The sequence below is a fragment of the Sprattus sprattus genome (genome assembly GCF_963457725.1).
Source record: "Sprattus sprattus genome assembly, chromosome: 16".
NCBI lineage: Eukaryota > Metazoa > Chordata > Actinopteri > Clupeiformes > Clupeidae > Sprattus > Sprattus sprattus.
This window is the reverse complement of record NC_137914.1, coordinates 15,109,311-15,129,985: the sequence shown is the minus strand read 5'-3', so window position 1 is coordinate 15,129,985 and position 20,675 is coordinate 15,109,311. Positions and strand designations below refer to the sequence as shown.

Below are 20,675 nucleotides of genomic sequence, written 5' to 3'. Positions count from 1 at the left end.
CCCATCAGTTTCTAGGACTGTTGTGCCTACTAGGGATGCACTTATCCATACGATTTTCCCGCACCAATTGGTGCAGAACTAAGACATTTTAAGGGAATATATTTTGAAAAAAAAAGTTAAATTTATGGCAGAAATTCAATCAGAATTGTTTAAGTAAATGCCTCTTTTTTTGTTTTGCTTTATAGTAAGGAGATGGGTACTGTCTGATAAAGACAAAATCCATGTGTAGTTTTATATATTTTTAGCTTCATGTAAGTCTTGCATTCCAACCTCTCTATGTATCTTTGTTTAGCGACATAGTTCTTTTTAGTACTCGCTTATTACTGCCACCTCTGGAAAAAAGGTGAAATACATGAAAATGGAGTATTTGCATTCATCCTTACACTATTTTATATAGCATGGAGTTCATCATCTACAGGGAGCGTTGTATAAAGAAAAGAGAATATGCTACAGGATAAAACAGTCTGCTTTTTTGTTTTGTTACATAACTCACATGCAATCAGTTTCCGCAGTGTAAAGTGACAGATTTGTATATTGGTTGATCCAAAGAGATGACATAACAACATACCTATTTACTTCTTGTACAGTACATTGTATCATTTGACTTGTAATGTGTTATGTTAAAATGATTAAAAGACAAACCCACGGTTTCATACTTTTTGTTGCCTTTCTTTTGTTAATTTCCTGTTGGGCAGGCACAGCAGGGAGGGAGGTGGAGAAGCCTGCCCCGGTCCTGCCTGAAAATTGCCATTCACATACCTAACTGCCAGAGCAGGAAACCACACCACAGTGCCGAGATGAAATGACACAAAATGGAGGCTAGCTTCCAAGTGATAAAAAAGCAAAGTTGGGCTCAAGGACAGCCCTAATTACACTGTGGTGTTCCCAGCCTATACTTACACAGCTCCAGGCGCTGGTTCAACCCAAAACTCTCACACAGCTATGATACATACTGGGCTATCAGTTTTTAAAATGTTAAGTCTGAAGTCTAAAAGAACTTGAGGTTTCAGAGCACCTCTCTGGGTAGCCACTAAGCTGCTAAAAGAAAAGTTGGAGACACCACACACACACACACACACACACACACAGACAGACAAGCACACACAGAGAATGACGGGAACCTAGTAACTCAATCATTGTAGATGTGTTAATGCTAATCTGCAATAACATTCAACAACACATAACTTTAATCCGCCACAGACTACGCACAGGCACTGGTCAAGTCAACAGCCAGGAAAATAAATTCATATCTTAGGGGACCAGCTTTTTCAAATTTCAACTTCTCGGCACTTTTATTGTTTCATACATTATATAACTTGACATTCTTTAAAGGAGGGTGACTGATTGAATGAAAAATTGAAATCTTTCTTTTTTTTTTCCTTAAAAAAAAAAAAATCATGCTTTTGGCTAAAAACAAAGACATGGTTAGTAGGTACACAACCTCACGAGAAAAACAAACAAAAAGAAAGAACGCAATGCAACAATACAAAGCTCTTGTATTTACATCCACCTTCATACTCATACACATCCACTCACATACACACAACAGGCAAGGATAAAGTACAACCTTAGAAAATGGTCATGTGGTTTCATTGTGTCCAATCCACAGTAGAATAAAATGTCTTGATCTTCGCGTGTGCGGGATCACTGTAGCCTCGGGAAAAACAACGATTTTGTACAAACACTTTCTGCAGAGCCAGGATGGGAGCTGTGTCCGTCACTACTGCTGGGCCAAAAACCCTGGGAGGTAGAGGAGGAGGGGGCGCATGGTGAAAAGGAACTGACCCGCCAAAAGAAAAAAGAACAGAGGAGGCATTAGACACACTACGGAGCACAGGGGACAAGAGAGAGAGAGAGTCCCTGGAGCTGGACCACCCTCTGTGCAGAGAAGCAGCTCACTGAATGGCACACACTTCCTCTTCCCAGGGTCAGCACCTGATCTCTGATCGGCTTCCTACACCGTCGGCGGAGCCTAGGGCCACTAGAGGGCGCCAGCAGGGCTCAGCTGCTCATCCACAGAGCCGAGGGTGGAGCAGCCTGTGTCCCCACGCAACAGAAATGTACAATGTTGAGGAGTAAAGGCGATGGCAATGGTTACGGGTTTGAATGGAAGCAGCTTAGGCTCTAGAGCAATTAAAACTTGGGGGCTAAGGTCTTCAGAAAGAGAACGAGTGTTACAGGTTATGCTAGTTCATACAGAGGAAAGCAAGACCATCATCAAGCAAGATGAATACTGAAGACAAGGGAAACTAGACGGTCTGGCTTCATGACAGCTCCTGCTAGCTCAGTCATATGTGTACCTCAGCCAGACCGACATTGACTTAATCCTCGACCAGCTCAGTTCCCACCTGATTGTCAGGTGAGGTAGGCTTTTTATGCTTTTGAGGAACTAACCACAATACCAGTTCCAAAGCGCTGAACGTAGAATTTGGAAGCCATCCGACAGTGTTAGAGATCAAGAGCCAAGGTGAAATGAACATGAAATGTAACTTGTTCTCCACATCGGCCTTAGATTGGCTTAATTTAGGGCAAGTCCCAACCATGTTGATAAATTAGGCTTGTAAGCTTCTGTACGAGTTGGGCAACAAACAGAACGAACTCAGTCATTTCAAGCCTTCATGTTGTGCAGCTTTAAATGCCACCAAGCACAACATGGGAGTAAAAAAAAGTCCAAACATCAATGACATTGAACGTAATTTCTTCTCATGCACTATTGGAAAGTCCCTCTGATCAAAGAGTGAATTTCTGAAAGTACACTACAAACAGCGCTCTCAACCTTCTCTTCATCGCCTACTGTACTGCAGGACATGTACAGCCGCTCTGATATGTTGCCAAGGCATCTCCTTAACATATACACCACCGATCCAGACTGAACACCTACCATCCCTCACATCCCAGAGGTTTATTTAGGTCTTTATAAAAGAACCCTAACCCAAGGCATGGTTACAAACAAAGACATGATCATAGCGTGTGGAGTTTTTCCATGAAGTATCAACAGAACGTTTGAACTGTGTGGTAGACAGTGTGTATATTAACAAACAGGTGAATCTATATGCGTAAAGACAAAACTATCTAACACAACATGGCATGTGTCCAGCAGTGTCCAGCACCTCTGTTCTGCTTTCTGTAATCTTCACGTATCTATAATAGTGGGTAGTGGAAACAGGTCTAATCAACATTTCTGTACACATGGTCACGCTCCAGCCCAACCCCCCCCCAGCCACATCCACACACTCTACTTTCATGAGCTGGATCATTTCAAACCGAGACATTAAGCACAGTTATGTCATGGAGGCCATGGTGACAATACACAGGTCCAGTAATGCTGCATCCTCCTCTACCAGCCAAATCTCATCATTCTCATCAGCAACATCACATTCTCAGCATGACCATGGGCCAACTCCGCCAAGGAACAAATTAAATAGATATATTTAAAAAAAACTAAACAAAACATACAAACAATGCATTTGTAAAATGATACAATATGCCCAACCCCAAAGAAATCCCACATACCCTAGAGTCCAACCCTCTTCCGAGCAAACCGTTAAAAAACCCATCAAGACAGTCTGAGTCGACTTACACGCTTTGGCCCACAGTTTGTGTGAACATGTAGAGACAAGATTCAAATACAAACATAAAAAGAAAAAGGAAAAAAAAAAAAAAACAGTCCAGCAAAAATACCTTTGTATCTGTGCCAAAGAGTGGAGACTGGGGAGCAGGCCAGAGAGAGAGAGAGAGAGAGAGAGAGGAGAGGAGAGTGGAGAGAGAGAGGGGGGGGGGAGGAGAGAAACAAACAGACAGAGACAGACAGAGACAGAGAAACAGCAAGGATTTCTGAAGCTTGGGCACAATCCACCCGTCTGTTCTCTCCTCTGAACTATAGGAGGAGCTGTTTTTCAAAAAACCCACCTCGTGCTCTGTCTGTTCACACATCAGTGCTCATTTACAAATAAACAAAAAGTAAATCATCATTGTAAGATAAAATGGACCAAAACCAGACCAAAAAAAAAAAAAAAAAACGGATGTATCCAAACCAAGGGCGAGTGTATTAGAAGCAGCAGCTCAGTCGATCTTGACAGCGGCGTAGATCTTGCGGATGAACATGTACGCGGCGTAGAAGCCGATCGTGCCTGTTAGCAGCCAGAAGGACAACACCATCAGAGCAGTGTAGCCGAAATACAGCATGGAGGGAATGAACTCCACTATATCCAGCTGTGGTGGAGGGGGGAGAGGGAAGAGAGAAATAATAAATAAGAATTAGAATATTAAAAAATCTGAGGTGAGGCTCCTTATCACGTGATGTAATAACATACAATTTACATACAAATCAAATTCTTCCAGCACGAATGACAGGCGTGCCTAAAATACTGCTACATAGGTAACAACTGCTGTGCCATCTTGGAATCAGTGCAGATGAACAAATAGAAACCGATTCAGATCAGGACAAAATAAAGTGGGACTACCCTCAATATTTAATCAGTATGGAGACGAACGGGCGGACTCTCTCGCTCTCTCACACACACACACACACACACACACTTCAGATTTCACTCTTGAGAAAAGATCATTAAATGCCGACTTAGGCCCCACAGACACATATGGTTCTGTTCAATCAATTAACAGCCCTCTGAACAACACTCACATAATGCTCAATATCATAAAAACAGTACTGTATGTTCTGGCAAGCAGTCACTCAGACAATCATTAGGGAAAGAATAGGCACTGGTCCAAGCTATACACTCTGTAGGGGTTGGTCTGCTGGCACTGTGTCCCTGCATACAGTCAAATTGTAATGCTTTCATTTCCTGTTTTTCAACAAATATGCTGAAAGTGTCAATTCGGGCATTATAGAAAATCAAATATGAAAGCACTATTCTAAGGACATTTTGTGCTTACTGTAACGAGCACATTGACCAAACAGAGGGGGGTTTGTGCTTTAACGTTTTTTTTTTCCACTCAAATACAGGGTTCTCATCCTTTCATCCTACACACATCAAACATCCATTTTGCCTTTTCAAAGACATTTGCAGGAGTGATTTGTCTGTGAACATCAGTCTGGGCCAAACGCATGTATACACATACAGGGCTCTACGCTAAGGTTTTTCCCAAGGAGCACATGTGCTCCTAAATGAAAAAATTTAGGAGCACACAAAGAAATGTAGGAGCACAGCAGGGTTTTTTTTACGCGGAAGCAAAGCATGTCATACTCATTTGCGACCTATAGTTCCAAACATTGTATTTTCCAACGTTTAACCCCATTCATGTTCAGTTATTCCAAAGCAATTTTGGCTGGTAAATTGATCAAATTACTGCATTTGTTCATACAACGCTTTGGTTGACCTCTTATCAATTGTTATTAGTAGTATCTTACATAGCCAGCTTAACTTAAAGTTTATTGTAAGATATAGCTTGTTAGACTTAATGCAGTTAGAGTTAGACTGTAGGTATCACATTGGTTTATAGTCTGTCAAATTAGTTCTAGTTATTGGTGTTCGTTGGCATACAAAGTTAGTCTTCCCTTATAAGCCTAGTTAGTACATCTGATTAGAGCTAGCAACAATTAATTGCAGATGAAGGGGTCCCCTATCTCCGTGTTCATTTTGGCATATATTTTAGATTCAGTCTTAAGACAAAAATGCATATTACTTTTAGTCACATTTAGTCATAGTTATCCTTCTTAGTTTCAGTCTAGTTTTCGAAAACTCATTACAATTTTGTCTAGTTTTAGGCACATTTAAAATTCCATATTATAGCCACATTAAACTCCTTCACTTCTCAGGCCAAGGGACCTCCTGTTGTGTCTACTATATAGTAGTCTAGCTTGCAGTACTTAAATTGTGGATGCAATTAGTCTCCAAGATACAGATCTCATGCCTACAGCTGAATTCCAATTAAATCAATGTAAATAATTATTTAAGGCAATACTTTATTAACAGAATTATCATTCAAATATATGAGAATACATGTTCTCCTCATGTTTAATATTTATATTATATAATATTGTTGGCTTATCTCATGGGCTGTTTGCAATAAAAAAAGAAATTTCCCCACGTAGGACTACTAGGCGAATGTTTAGCCTAAATGCACGTATCGTATAGCCTACTGTTGTTTATCTGTAACGTTTTAGTTGGCTAGGTTACTTTTTCCAGAAGGGATCATAAAGCAGTAGTAGACTTACGTAACTTTGATATTAAATTAAAAGAGATGGTGATTGCTGAAGAACATTCGGGAGAAAAAGCAGCAAAGAAGTTTGACATTGACCCGAGAGGAATGCTATAGGCTACGACTAGCAGGTGGAGGTAGAAAGAAAGTTAGGCTGGATATCAAACCAGCTCGTTGAATAAATGTTTTCAGTCCAGGATAAGTATAATAGTGTCTAGAAAAACGATTAAATTCAAGGCTTTGGAAATCTTTTCCTCCGTGACTGACAGTGGAGACCATAACGCCGATGTTTATTTTTTACGTTGACACCCCGACCAAAAGGGCAACGCGATGTGCAGCCAGGAAGTGTTGAACGCATATGCAATGAATTACAAAGCCTACTGCAATTATGCTCATTATTTAAATAATTCAATTCTATAACAGAAGATAAGTAAGAAATAAAGGCCTGCCCTTAATACAAGCCTGCCCCAAATAAAGGCCGGTGCGCTGTGCAGCCTAAGTAAATACAAGCCCCGGCCACTATTTGAGGATTTACGGTACTCTCTTTTTATATGGCTCTGGCCCATTGGTTGCGAATCGTCGTTCTCATTTGCAGGAAGTTCAGCGCGTCATCTTGAAATGTTCACATCAGTCGCAACACTGTCACTTGTTTCCATGTGAAATCAATGGAATGCTTCACTTTTTGGCGCTGTATTGACAACTGTCTGTCACTCGCACACTGTGCTCGTAAATCATTTTTCAAGTTCGCACGTACCTATTTTTAGGCGCATATGCGAGTGAAATACTCGCACTGTAGAGCCCTGACATAAATCCTTTTGTGCATAAAGCAGTGCGCTGCCCCCCAAAACGTAGAAACTGAACCCAAGCACCTGTAAAAAGTGCCCCTTAAAAATCAACGTCAATCTTCTCCAACATTCCCTGATGTGACAACAAGTACCAATGAAAGATCGTAATGTGAAATACCATGACTGGATGCTTACCTTATTGACAAAGTAAAAGACGGCGTAGATCAGCACGTAGAAGGCAGATCCTCCCGACACCAAGAAGGTCCTCCACCACCACCGGTAGTCCTGCAGGGACACACATCAGGACACACATGAAGACAAAAGGCGCACAGGGTCTACCACAGGATGAGCCGACACAGAGGAGGGGGTGGCTGAGTGGCTTTTTCTCTGATAACCAATAAAGGAACTTAAGAGATAGGGGCAGGTGTGCAGCTGCCTCACATGTAGTTGGAGCTTCTTAAATAGAACAAAGGGCTGAGCTACAGTAGGAGCTTCTGTGCTTGAGTTATTTGAGCAAAAAATATTATTTTTTTAAATAAAAAAACACTGTTTCAAGCTGGAGGAGCCTTTCTGTGGCATTCCAGAACAAGTTACACACACACACACACACACACACACACACACACACACACACACACACACACACACACACACACACACACACACACACACACACACACACACACACACACACACACACACACACACACACGTCTCACCTCAGCACAGAGCTGGAAGTAAACCATGACTATACTGATCTGTGAGCAGGACACCACCAGGATGATGAAAACCAGGAAGAGGAACCCAAACAGGTAATAGAACTGGTTCTCCCAAATGGCCTGTAAGAGACACACACAAGTTAGGACACCAGCACATGGCTAGCACGTGATGCACCTACAGACTGTTCTCTAGACTAGCGTCAGACTTATATACATCCTAAAGGCAGAAGACCAGGTGAGGTGAGGTGGCTGACTTACACTGAAGATGAAGAACAGCTCGATGAACATGGCCCCAAATGGCAGGATTCCGGCCATCAGGATCCTAGAGGATGACAAGAACACATCATCAAAAGGGCCACAGTACACGCACACATGGCCTGCAGCAGTCACACTGCTCAATCGCCAACAGTTCAAGGTCTTCTTATGGGTTAATACTCCATGGGAGAAATATGACATGGAGTGACGTAGTGCTTGCACCTGCACAATATCAGATGTTTTTCTTACAGCAGTGGATTATGAGAAATCTGTGTGCGCTAGAGTTGCACAATTATAAGGAACTTCAGATATCCAGTAACTTCACATTATCCATAATTGTTTTGTATGTTGCTCTTCTAAATTACAATGACAAAGAACTTTTCTAGAAAGAAGGCGCCACTTCCATGTTACTCTTTGCAAACACCGTTTAGGGGTGCGTAGGCAAGACACTCACCCTACAAACTTGTTCATGTACCAGCGCTGCTCGGGCACCTGCCGCGGGATCTGATTGGTGCGCACCGGGTTATCATAGGGCTGCTTGCGGAATCCAAAGTAGTAGCCCAGGTAGACGAGCGGCATGGAGATGCCAAACCACATGCACAACAGAGCCAGCATGGTGGTGAAGGGAACCTGTGGGAGTGCACACGCGGACATGAAGATACTAATGCAAACAAGATGATGGAGATAATTACCAAAACACTGTTAATTACTTTAGAATAAATAAATCAAGTGCCTTGTTTTAATAATGATCTTATTTTCTTTTCTTTTATGATCTTTTTTTCTTTTGTCTAATAAATATACTGATTGACAACTCCGGAGTCCTGAAGAAAACACACACATATGGGGAGACACACAGACAAAGACACAGACACAGACACACAGCAAACTCACCGCTCCTGAAGAGTGCTCTCCCCAGATGAAGCAGTTTAGCACAAAGCAGATGCTGAACACCACACCAGGGTACAGAGTGGCCGTCTGTGTAGTGAAGAGACAACAGCAGCCTACATTAGCCAAATGGTCCAGCAAGTCTGTTGTAGTGCATTTTGATAGTACGCTATCTATCACTGTGGACTCCCCTCTAGCTGTAAAACTTTACATAAATAACCTCTCTCTTAGCTTAGACGGACAGACGCAGACAATACATCTTAACCCTCTACAGTCATGTCTACAGGTATGTCTTGCAGTCTGCACATAGGCTTCATAACCAAACTGTGTTTGAAATGTAATATGTTGTGATGAGTTCCATCCAAACATGACCCTTCCCTCACTCCTTTAACGGCAGTGCTCCTAAAAGGAGATGTGGAGTAGTTCTGGAGGAAGTGTGTGGAGAACCAGAGGAGGACATTCAGAGAGACTCACACAGAACGCTCCCTTCCTCCACCGGTGGCCCTTCAGTGTGCGGTAGAGTCTGCCGGCAAAGTACCCACCGAACAACCTGCACGGAACACGGCCTATCGATTACCAACTCATCAAAAAGATTACCGAGAGAGACACACAACATACAAGTACACAGAAGAAAAAAATGGAGAGAAAAAAACACAAAAACAAAATGACACAGAAACAGGATGTGAATGAAACACCCATACATGGTGACTACAGACCTGCGGTCCTGGCAAATGGTGGGCGGGTGTGTGTGTGTGTGTGTTTGTGTGTGCACAGTTGTGTGTGTGTGTGTATGTGTGTGTGCATGACTGGGTGCAGGTGTTCAGGTAGAGCTACTTCTTACCCCATGAACATGAAGAGGAAGCAGGCTGTGGTCATCAGAGCGCCTCGGCTGGAGGGAGACAGCATCCCCAGCATGGCCACAACTTCAAAACAAACAAATAACCACACAAGCATCAGCCTCCCTGCTCAAGTTGCAGACATTAAAGGATTCAAGGCGATCGCTGTGGCACACTTATGGGTTGAACCGAAGCATACTTTGCGATGGAGACACACACACATGCCATTTCTTAGCAGGTGCATTTCATACGACAATAACGGGCCACACACATTTCTGCATGGCTATTTCACTGACGTCTCACCATTGTACACGTAAAGAATAGTTTCTCTGAGAGATATCCTTAATGAAGACATTGCGAGCCATACTGAATCAGGCAAGGGGTGCTGTCAGGTGCGGTCATGCCTGAGCCCAGCGGGCAATAGCACACCAGCCCCAAAATCAAGTCAAGCATGACAGCACTGAAAACAAAGACCTTCATTCAAGTAATGGGATCAAATGAACCTCTAGTTACCTCTATAAACTGAGCTATCCATGAACATGGGTTACACCTTGTAGAAGAAAACTGCTTTACTGGTTGCATAGCTGGACAGCTGAGTCACAGAACTACAAGTTAAGACAAAACAAATGAATTTGCTCGGCTTCGTTTTCTGTCTAAAAAGGAATCTCTGTCAGGACAGGAGACTGCAAAGGCTAGAGGTTAAAGGTCAGCCATGCTGGAGAACTGAGCTGACTACTGCCTGAGGACGAGTTCAGAAGAGTGTTCAGCGTTAGAGAAGCACAGCCAAACGGATCTAACTACCTCACACTCACAACTACAAAAACTCACAAACAAGCTATCACCACGATGTATTTCTGTTATGATTATCAAACCAACTACTTGCAAAATCATATGAAAGACGTGAATCAGACGCACAAAACCGGTTGGCAATTACATTGTTTTTTTTTCAGCTGTCATTATCAAGAAATATGGGACCTTTGAACTCTGGAATGGCCTTTTTAATTCAAAGGAACCAATATAAGATCATGAAAACTGTGGAGCTCTTGTAAATGTCAGATATAATTAAATACTCTGGATAAACTGTGTACTGTGATACACAACAGAGGGTTTCATGATGTCAGAACTGTTCTTTTTCTCTTGATGAGCTTCGTTCATGTGAGAAAGAGAGTTAGGCCCACAGAAAGACTCACAGATGACTATGAGGACCATACAGAACAGCTGGATGCCCGACCCCAGCATAGAGCTTAGGATCATGGGATACCGAGGTGGGCGGAACACATCACCGTGGACGTTCTTCCAGCCTGACTCCTCCATGGTGTCCTCCTGTGGAAGACAGCAGTGGACAAAGCAGAGAGAGAGAAAGAGAGAGAGAGGGGGGGGGGGGGGGGGGGGGGGAGAGAGAGAGAGGGAGAGCGAGGGAGAGAAAGAGGGAGAGAGGGGGAGAGAGAGAGAGAAACATAAGTGATAAAATAGACAAAGACAGAATTTGGTGACATCGTACCGGTTTCTCTGCTTAAATTCTTTTGTTTTATTGATTAACCCTGCAATGGGCCAACAAAAACATAAAACATGTTCTGGAACAATCTTTTCACTGTTCCTTCAGAACAAACTTATAGAAGTGTTAGAGTTATCACAGAACAGCTAAGGCCCAGCAAATCTCATATAAAATGTTACAAACAAACAATGAGTCCTGTAAACTGTAGTACAAGCACCACTAGCCAGAGATGCCCTCTTGAGCTGCATGTCACAGAGAGTGGACAAGCTTACAATGTCATCCTCTCTGTTGTAGTTTGCAATGTCCTTCCTTAGGGTCCTGATGATGATCATACTCAGGATGCCTGTGCAAAGAATCAGACAGACAGGATCAGTGAAAAGTGAATATGAGCTTCTTGTGCCTCCCCCTCTCTGGCAGTGAATTCAAGGAAGAGAGACCTGCACTCTTGCCCACCTGAAAGGAAGAAGACCACGACCACGGAGTTGACGATGGAGAACCAGTGGATCTGCACGTCGCTCATGGTGAGGTAGGTATCCCAGCGTGAGGCCCATTTCACCTCGCTTTCCTGCAGAGGAAAACATCAGGCAGAGTGAGCTGAGCTGATGGGGAAAAACCTCATCATTCATTTCCTAATGCTGTTGGAATGATCTGCTAATGGGTCTTCTTTGAAATTGTCAGTTATGGAAAGTGACAGAATCATTGTAGCTAGAGCTGAGAGGTGATGGGGCCCGCTCATGTAAAGTATTCAGAACCGGAGGAAATATAACGGTACTCGACCTTCACAAGAGGACTGACTGGTATCATAAAGCTGTGAGTCCACATTCTTTGCATTCAGTGTTCTGAAAACATTCCATTTATCTCAAACTGGATAAGGGGGAAACTCTACCAAACCTGTTAACTAGCAGCTAAAAAATCTCGCCTAACAGAATCTTCACAATAGCGTTTCCAGGCTATACGGCTTTATAGACACGCCAGGCAGGCAGCCCAATGCCATCGCTCTGATGCTCACCTCTGGGACACTGGAGTAGGATTTGGTCTGTTTGTCTGCCCTTTAAGTCTATGTTAACAGTGGCAGCTTGGCCTGGCCAACACTGTTGAGGGAGTGCCGCAGGATATACAGGTATGTGCCACTCTGCTATTGTGCTCTAAGTGGCCTGCCAAGAGGATCCGGGAGGAATGTGAGGAATGGGTGTGCTAAGAGAGCAGAGAGCTGTGTGACGTTGGTGTGCTGTGCTGCGCTGTGCTGCGCTGTGCTGCGCTGTGCCGCACCTCCCAGTGGACGGAGTAGGTGTACACGACGCCGTTCTCCTTAGTAGGGTCGATCTCCTGAGGGACAGAGCCACTGGCCTCGGGAAGGACGCATATCCCCTTGTCATCTGCCTTCAGGTCTGAGAGAGGAACAAGGTTTTTGGGAGGGTCAGGTGGCAGAAAAGGAATCAAGCCGAAGAGGATCATGTAATATTTGTAGTAATACAATATACGACAACAATTATTGTTTAAAAAAAAAAATTAAAGTAGATGAGTGAAAGAGCTCACGGTCTGCCTTCACACTCTGAGGCACCACCTCAAAGCGCACCACTCTGAAGTTGTCCTCCTCATCTCCCTCCAACTTCTCTCTGTGGTAGTACAGGATGAAGGAGAGGTGGTTGTGCAAGTAGAACTGTGGAATGGGTGGAAGTCAAAGCAAACAAAGGAATCAGTCACATAGCGTGGCACAACGGAGCTAGGAACTGGCCAAACAATGGAGGGGTTTTAACCAGCTTGAGCTCAGGCATTCATAGACAAAACCAAACCAAAAGCTGATAATAATGACAGAAAGCAACAATAACCTTGAATCAATGACAGTGTAGTTAAACTGGATCTGTTGCCCACAGCCATTGCACACATGACAAAATGGAGTACCTTGTTATTCTCTGTGAATCCCAGTCTGTAACCGTGCTCAAACTGAACATCTTTCTCCAAGTCTTTCTTCTGCTCCTCCTCTCCACCGGCATCTCTGTTTGGGTAGAACTCTAGCCGGGTGGCTACCGGCAGGTTATCTGCAATCCTGACACAACAGAGCAGAGGCTTGATCCACCATTCAACTGACTGCAGCATCAAATAAGCTAGATCAAAATCACCAACATGATCACAAATATTACTATAAATGGGCATGAGTCGCATGAGTGCACCACAATGCTATAATGTGGTATCCAATGCAATATACAAACGATTTTCATCATAGCAGCTCTTTAAAAGCCTTGGCTAACAGACCAGACAATCTCATAGCAGGAACTTCATGTAACCATTTAAAGGATTCATGCATGGATCACATTTCAAGTACTCGTGTGTAGACAGAGCCTAGTGCTGCCCCTCCTCTGGGGCTCTGAGGTGCGGAATGGGTGGCAGACACACACTCACAGGTGGACGTAGTACTCCTCCTGGATCCTCTCGGCCATCAGCTTGCTCTCCTCCACGGTGAGTTTCTTCGGCCCGTCGGGCTTAAAGCACACCACCTCACACTTGCGGTTCTGGTTCATGAGCACCGTGTAGGGGGTGTTCACAATGCGGTCTCCTCGTAGGACCTCACCTGAGAATAGAGTTAGAATAGTTAATTTTAGAATTTCTCTAAGGAGTTAGGAGAAATACTACCATGATGATGCCATGGTGATTTTTTATTTGAATAGCACGCTGCCTATCAGGATCAGGTGCTGATTTCACAATGTCTATTTGGATTGTCCATTGAATGCGTCATATTTACATCACACTAAACCCCTGTGCTGGGCTTTAGATGGTGGAACAAATAATTCATCAAATAAAGCTATTTTTGAACCCTCCCTATGTTAAACAGGACAATATCAAGGCAACAGTTAGAGTTGAAGCTGATGTGAGGACTGCCAATAGACTTGTAAATATTAATTACACAACAACAGACGGGGGATTATACTGAACAATACATCAGTCCCCTGCAAAGCTTTCTTCAATGTGAAATGAAAACGAGGACACAGAGGGAATAAAATTAGGACAAGACATGAATTCATGGAGAAAATGGCAAACACTGGAGTGCATTGATTTATCTATGGTCTTCAATCAATATTGCCTCATACAATAAAAATGTGACAACACATTCTTAAGCAAACAACAATACCTATATTGCTGCACGGTCAAAGATACTGGACAACACAAACAAAACTCAGATTTCTGCTCTTATTCTGAGCGAGTGACACATCATCTACTCATCAACAGTTGTTGAGTTAGCACTAGCTCTAGTACAGGCAATCAGAAAGCCTTTACTGCAGAAGATTTAGCACATACAATCGTCTTGGAGCTTATAGAGAGAGCTGTTTACCAAGGTTTTCTCCTTTGTAGACCACCTTATCTGGCGGGCAGAAAGGTAGGGAGTAATACTCATAGGGCAGCTGGGTGCGGGAGCTGGTCAATTTCACAGCCTGCAGGGAGACAAGAAGAGGGAGAGACTGTACTTGTCTGTATCTGGAACTGCTGATCAAATGGATTTATTGTAAACAGGCCAAAATCACAAGTCTCTCAAGGCTGTTTCCTTACAGAGGGATTGTATTGGTCAATAAAGCATTCTTAACCACAAACAAGGGGTGAAATGTGTCTACTCAGTAACACAATATCACACTCAATTTAAAAATGAAAAACACTCTTGAAACAATGACAATCTTCACATACATCAAGCATCATTGCCTCACCTTAATCTCTACAGGTGTGTTCTGGTGAAAGTTTATGGGAGCAACTCCAGGCACATAGAAAGACCAGGCTATAGGTAGCAAGGCCAGCAGCAGAAGCATCAACGTCTCCTGCAAAGTACCATCACATTTAAAAACAAACAACCATGGAGGAGTATCAACAGCACATAGCATCATCCTGCATTGTCTGTATTGAAGATAAAAAAAAACATTGATTTCAGACTACAATAGCTACATGCGTTGCAATGCATCATGTGATCCAATACCAGTTCAGTCTCTAAACCAATAGGCTTTACATTACACTGGGCAAAAGAGCCAAGTACTTGAATGTCAGGTAGGCCTACATGCCAAAAATGTAGGTTAGATGTACGTGCCCAGGGCAATCCTTGCTTGTCTAGGTATACAACTGAATTTTAGGTATGTGATAATAAAACAAACTGTTCATCACATGTATAACCAACTTAAAAGAACATCCAATCTATCTTTGAGAAAATTAACTAACACGATCATTAGAAACTGATTATTTTTCCAGGCAACATTACAGTTTTAATCATGACATGAAGACAGTGTAAATGGAGAGGTTGAGCAGGCAACGATAATAATTTATCAAACCGACGCATTTCTATTCAATAATTCGTTTCCCTCTCAGAATGATTGCTGGCAAGGTCTTTTAAAACTAGGCCTAGTGACAGCTCGCGTAAGAGTCCAGCAAATTACTAAGCAACGCTTAATGTACTAAAGGTAATTCATACGACCTATGGCAACCTGGGGGTCCAGTCTTTCAATCCACATTGCTAACTGTATTACTGTACACAGAACTGTCAATAAGCCCACAAAATCAGAGACCGATGGTCAGTGGTGGAGGAGCCAAACCACAGATACAACGATACTCAGAAGTGTTTACACAGTTGGCTAGCTAGCTAAGGCTAGCATCACAATGCAACTGTAGTTAGCTACAAGTAGCCTGCAACATTGCATCCTTGCTACCGAAACTGTAGAAACGGTAAGAAATCACTATGGTTCATATAAACAACACAAGTCAGTTATTCACCAGGTGATTACATCTGAATGCATTAATATACTGCATAGACAGACGACCATTAACTACAACCGGCTGTCAAATAAACAATTCAATACCACACTACTAACATAATTAGCTAGCTAGTTAGCCGTCTAGCATTCGTTGCTAACAGTTCCCTAGCTGATTATATCCCTAGCTTTGCCAACAACGACAACATATATGTCAAAGGAAAGTTGCTTATCTCTTGGAGAAGTAGGTACTAGTAATATGTACTAAACTGAATAATGTAGGTGAACCACGTCAGCTAACACTAAATACGCGAAATACATTTAACCAAACTTGAGAGAGATGATTTTTCCTCTACACTTACCATCGCCGCCGCCATCTTGAATACACGTGTCATTCGAAACGTCACAGGACATTGATAAGTTTTTCACTATCGGGGAAGTTACCTGAGGGTTTGGCCCATGATCGCTAACTAAAAAACTTTATTGACACAACTGTACACTTGAGCATATTATCACTGACTCAAAAAAAGGAATAAATGAAAGGTGGACTCGAAAATCGTTATTGACATAATAATCTGAAAACCATGGTCCTATGTTTTGCTGATAGACTTGTCTAGTCTTGTATATCTGGTTTTGCTATCAATAGGCTATATCACTGACTGTTAACAGAAATCATTTTGATTATTAAATATTATGAAATTTGCTTGGAAAAAAGAATGAAATAAAATCCGAATGAAGAAGGCTTGGCTAAGTAGTGGAATTTAGAGAATTCCCAAAAGATGAGAAAGTAGGTGAGGCTACTTATTAGACAGTAGGCTAAACTAGTTTAACAATAGCCCTATTTGGCAAATGTTACAGTGTAACAGTTACACAAATAGCTAAAAGAATACATGTTTCGGGAAAGACATGATTTATGCATCTTAAGCCCTATAACTAAATTCATTTGAATACGTCTATGTTCAGCGTTTCTAGTTGCTTTTTAAATTGGGCCTAAAATAAAGCCTTGTTCAAACTTCACCTGATTAAAACATTGTGCATGGCCTACAAAAGGTTTGCGCACACACTTTTTATGAGTATCCTTTAGTGTATGTAAAAGGAGAAAGCTATTTTCAGAAGAGAGGTGTACATTTTTGTGATAACTTCATTACAATTGTGAAAATATGAAAATAAATTGTGCACTGGAGTACACACTGAGACAATATCCTTAATTTTTGAGACTTTATTGAGTTCACATTTCACTTGATAAATCAAAACAGAATAATAATAAAAGTACAAGCAAGAACCTGATCAGCCCTGAGATAAATATTCATGGAATGGTTATAAAATATATTAATGTTCATGTATCATTAACTAAGGCAGAAAGAGTCTGTTATATTGAAATAAATACATGTAAATATACATTTCTAAGGCTTCAAAGTTCACTATGCCCCCCAAAAAACACACACACTTATCAAATGCAGCGAGCTAGGAAAGGGATAATGTACACTCCTCTGGTCAGACTTACAAAAAAAATATTTTTTTAAAAATGTCCTCCACGCAAACAGAGCTTTAAAGGTGTAATTGTACTTGCTGAGTTGAAGTTACAATGGATTTCCGTTACATTGATTGAACGGACAACTTGCAAAATGATATGCAAGATGTAAGATGCACAAAACCTGGTCAATAATGTTTTGCAGCGGTCAATATGAAGCAATATCAGACCTCCGAAAGTTTTGGTGGCCCATTTAAATTCAAAATGTTTTGCAACATTCTGAGGAGCCGTGTAATACAAATATTAAAAGCATTATTATTCCATGGCTGGGTTGGATTTCCTATTGCAATTTTAAGTTTTGAATTTAAGTTTTTATATTTGCACAACTATGAAGTAAGTGACAGTATGTAAATTCGCCAAGTTCTCAAACCTATGGAGAACATGCTGGCTACAGGTGTAACCTGAAAAGTTACTGGGCACCATCCACTACTGAAGACGCATTGTGGACGTATTGCCAAGTCGAACGATCATTATTATCAGCTACCCGAACGCATTCGCGTGATTGAATGTCCATTAGCCTATCCCTTGCATAAACTTATCACACCACAGTTAATTAAAGTAACTTAAACTAACTGTAAGACTTTGGGAAAGACAGTAGAGCTGCAGATAGAAAAAAAACATAAGAAACAGACTCACTCTCTCTTTCTCTCTCTATCTCTCTCTCAGTGTGTGTGTGTGTGTGTGTGTGTGTGTGTGTGTGTGTGTGTATGTGTACGTAAGATTTACTTTAGGTCAAAACAAAAAACCTAATATAGGTTGTAATAAGAAAATATTCTTTGAATTTGTTTCATTTATTTGAACTTTTTTCTAGATACGTTAACTGGCTATAACATGACTGTCTTAATTTATAATCTGCATTTATAAAATATTCTAATTGATACTAAATGTCCACTAAATGTGGATCTAGACAGGAATTGAACAGGATAATGATATGTAAGGCACTCTGAAAGAGGTATTACTACTTACTACACACTCTATGAATTTGCACCATAGAGACCACTGGTTCCCTGGTAATTTATGTTCACTAAAAGATGTATTTATGTTAGTGTGTGTATGTGTGTGTGTGTGTGTGTGTGTGTGTGTGTGTGTGTGTGTGTGTGTGTGTGTGTGTGTGTGTGTGTGTGTGTGTGTGTGTGTGTGTGTGTGTGTGTGTGTGTCCAGATAAAGGGGTTGTCTGTGTGAGAGACCACAAGACATCTCATGGCTGTTGTTGGTACTGGCTCTCCGTGGCTGTGTAGAAGTCCTCCAGCACACTTTGCAGGTACTCAAAGGTAGGCCTGTCCTCCGGCTTGTTCTTCCAGCACTCCAGCATGATGTCATACAGCTCCTGTGGACACGAGTCTGGTTTCTGCATGCGGTAACCTCTCTCAAGAGAGCGGATCACCTCTGGGTTAGTCATGCCTATATTTCATGAAAAAAACACAGCATGTTGGCAGGGAAAATGCATGACTATCAGGTACATTCAGTGCTTTTTAAGGACCACACATACATCTAACATCAGAGAGACCAGAGTGACCTAAAACTTTTATATAATGAACTGAACAAGAGACATTCGTATTCCCCTTTTGGCTAGTGAACACCTATACTTTGTCCTGTAGTTGATTCCACACCATTAAACAGAGTATAAACAATGCCGCCACGGCATAAGTGGCTTATGTGCCTTGCAGGTAAAAGAACGCATTCATGTGTTCTTATTCCTGACAATAAAAAAAAACCAAATGAACAATGAAATGACATTATCTCAATGTGCGGGATGCGGGACAAAGGGTCAAAATGCTTTGCAGTACAATGCAAAGAGGGACACCTGGTCACGCTAAGAGAGGCTGCAGTCAGAATGCAGAGATAATTCAATGGCAAGTGTAACAGCTGTGAATCCAGTTTAACCCATCATCTTACCTGGGTAAGGGGTGCGTCCGTAGCTGATAATCTCCATGAGCAGGATGCCTAAGGACCAGACATCTGATTTGATGGTAAATGAGCCATAGTTTATGGCCTCTGGCGCAGTCCACTTGATGGGGAACTTAGCACCTGATTGAAAGCAATGCACAGTCAGGTGATTTTTACATTAATAGGTTTAATGCCTCATCATTGACCCATTTCATCTTTCACCATAATCACGTTCATTTCCAATAATCAATTGCCATCCAGCAGGTGATACTTGTCACTCATCTTTCTTTACAGAAGAATTTTATGCAAATAATCATGACGTCCTTAGTTCCATATACTCATGTGTTTCACATTGATAACTTTATTTAAACGACCTCTGTAAACAACAACACAACTGCTTAAGCCGTAGAGGCCCAAATCGAATAGTTTTAGTTGAAGTGAGTGTCCTCCTCTGGTCACTATTGTGTCCTCACCTTCTCTGGCGGTGTACTCATTGTCCTCTATGATGCGCGCCAGACCAAAGTCAGCAATCTTGCACACCAGTGTCTTTGAGACCAGGATGTTGGCTGCACGGAGATCCCTGTGGATGTAGTTCTTCAACTCAATGTAAGCCATGCCCTCGGCAATCTAATAACAGGAAGAGAATAATAAGCAGCCTAGCTTGTTGAAAGCATGATGGGATACATGTCAGTGATTCATGTCATCTTTAATAATTATCAAGTTATTATAATTACTATTATATTAATTAAGTAATAAGATGAACACTGTTAACTAGTTATTTAAAATCATTTTAGAAATATAGGCTGAATTTGATTAATAATATGACTTATTTACCCATATACATGCAAATCTTAATGCAAATATAAAATTACATTCAAATCCTGATAAAAAATGTATGTAAACAGTTCTTCCAATAATGAGGACAATGACGATAATGTGCTATTAACCGCCTCAGCACTTCAGGGACAAACCAACTCAAAACAACAGCTGTCTGCTCTCTCACATCCTGCCACTAGACTACTAACTCTCCATGTGTCATTCAAGTTAAAAACAAGCTATAAATCTACAACTATTAAAGTTGTAGGCTAAACGAACACATGGCACTCAGTCAGAGTGTGAGCAAAGAGTCTCTACGTATCGTGGGGATGCAGTGGCATGTTTTCATCAGGTGGGGGCATAGATGATCTGTGAATTGTATTTTGCTAAGGTTGAGCTTGTCTGACTGCATACATACCAGTGAATAAAGGAGAACATATTTGTGAGTGTTTGTTGTGTGTGTATCTGCTGTGTATCACTGTGTCATCGATTGTATGTGTGTGTGTGTGTTCAAGAGAGGACAACAGAAACAGAGTGTGTGTGTGTGTGTGTGTGTGTGTGTGTGTGTGTGTGCGTGCGTGCG

The 20,675-nt window shown here is 41.8% G+C and overlaps 2 protein-coding genes across 2 annotated transcripts in view; both read right to left on the bottom strand.

Moving 5' to 3' along the window:
* Window positions 1-3,701: 3,701 nt before the first annotated feature.
* On the bottom strand, window positions 3,702-14,935 carry tm9sf4 (transmembrane 9 superfamily protein member 4). The gene is made up of 17 exons (XM_080853444.1): window positions 14,833-14,935; window positions 14,466-14,565; window positions 13,538-13,706; window positions 13,040-13,184; window positions 12,674-12,797; window positions 12,407-12,525; window positions 11,591-11,702; window positions 11,410-11,480; window positions 10,833-10,965; window positions 9,648-9,729; window positions 9,281-9,356; window positions 8,813-8,896; window positions 8,376-8,551; window positions 7,925-7,988; window positions 7,667-7,786; window positions 7,143-7,232; window positions 3,702-4,212 (listed from the first exon to the last, which is right to left on the bottom strand). Exons 1-17 carry the CDS (start codon window positions 14,929-14,931, stop codon window positions 4,063-4,065), a joined length of 1,914 nt encoding a protein of 637 aa, XP_080709570.1. The 5' UTR covers window positions 14,932-14,935; the 3' UTR covers window positions 3,702-4,062.
* Window positions 14,936-18,587: 3,652 nt separating this feature from the next.
* hck (HCK proto-oncogene, Src family tyrosine kinase) overlaps window positions 18,588-20,675 on the bottom strand; it is a gene marked incomplete at its 3' end in the record, with an annotated part of 13,649 nt that continues 11,561 nt past the window's right edge. Inside the window, exons 11-13 of the mRNA XM_080853609.1 lie at window positions 19,750-19,903; window positions 19,286-19,417; window positions 18,588-18,790 (exon numbers count right to left, since the gene is read on the bottom strand). Coding sequence (XP_080709735.1) covers window positions 18,588-18,790; window positions 19,286-19,417; window positions 19,750-19,903 — 489 coding nt within the window. The remainder of the gene's footprint in view (window positions 18,791-19,285; window positions 19,418-19,749; window positions 19,904-20,675) is intronic.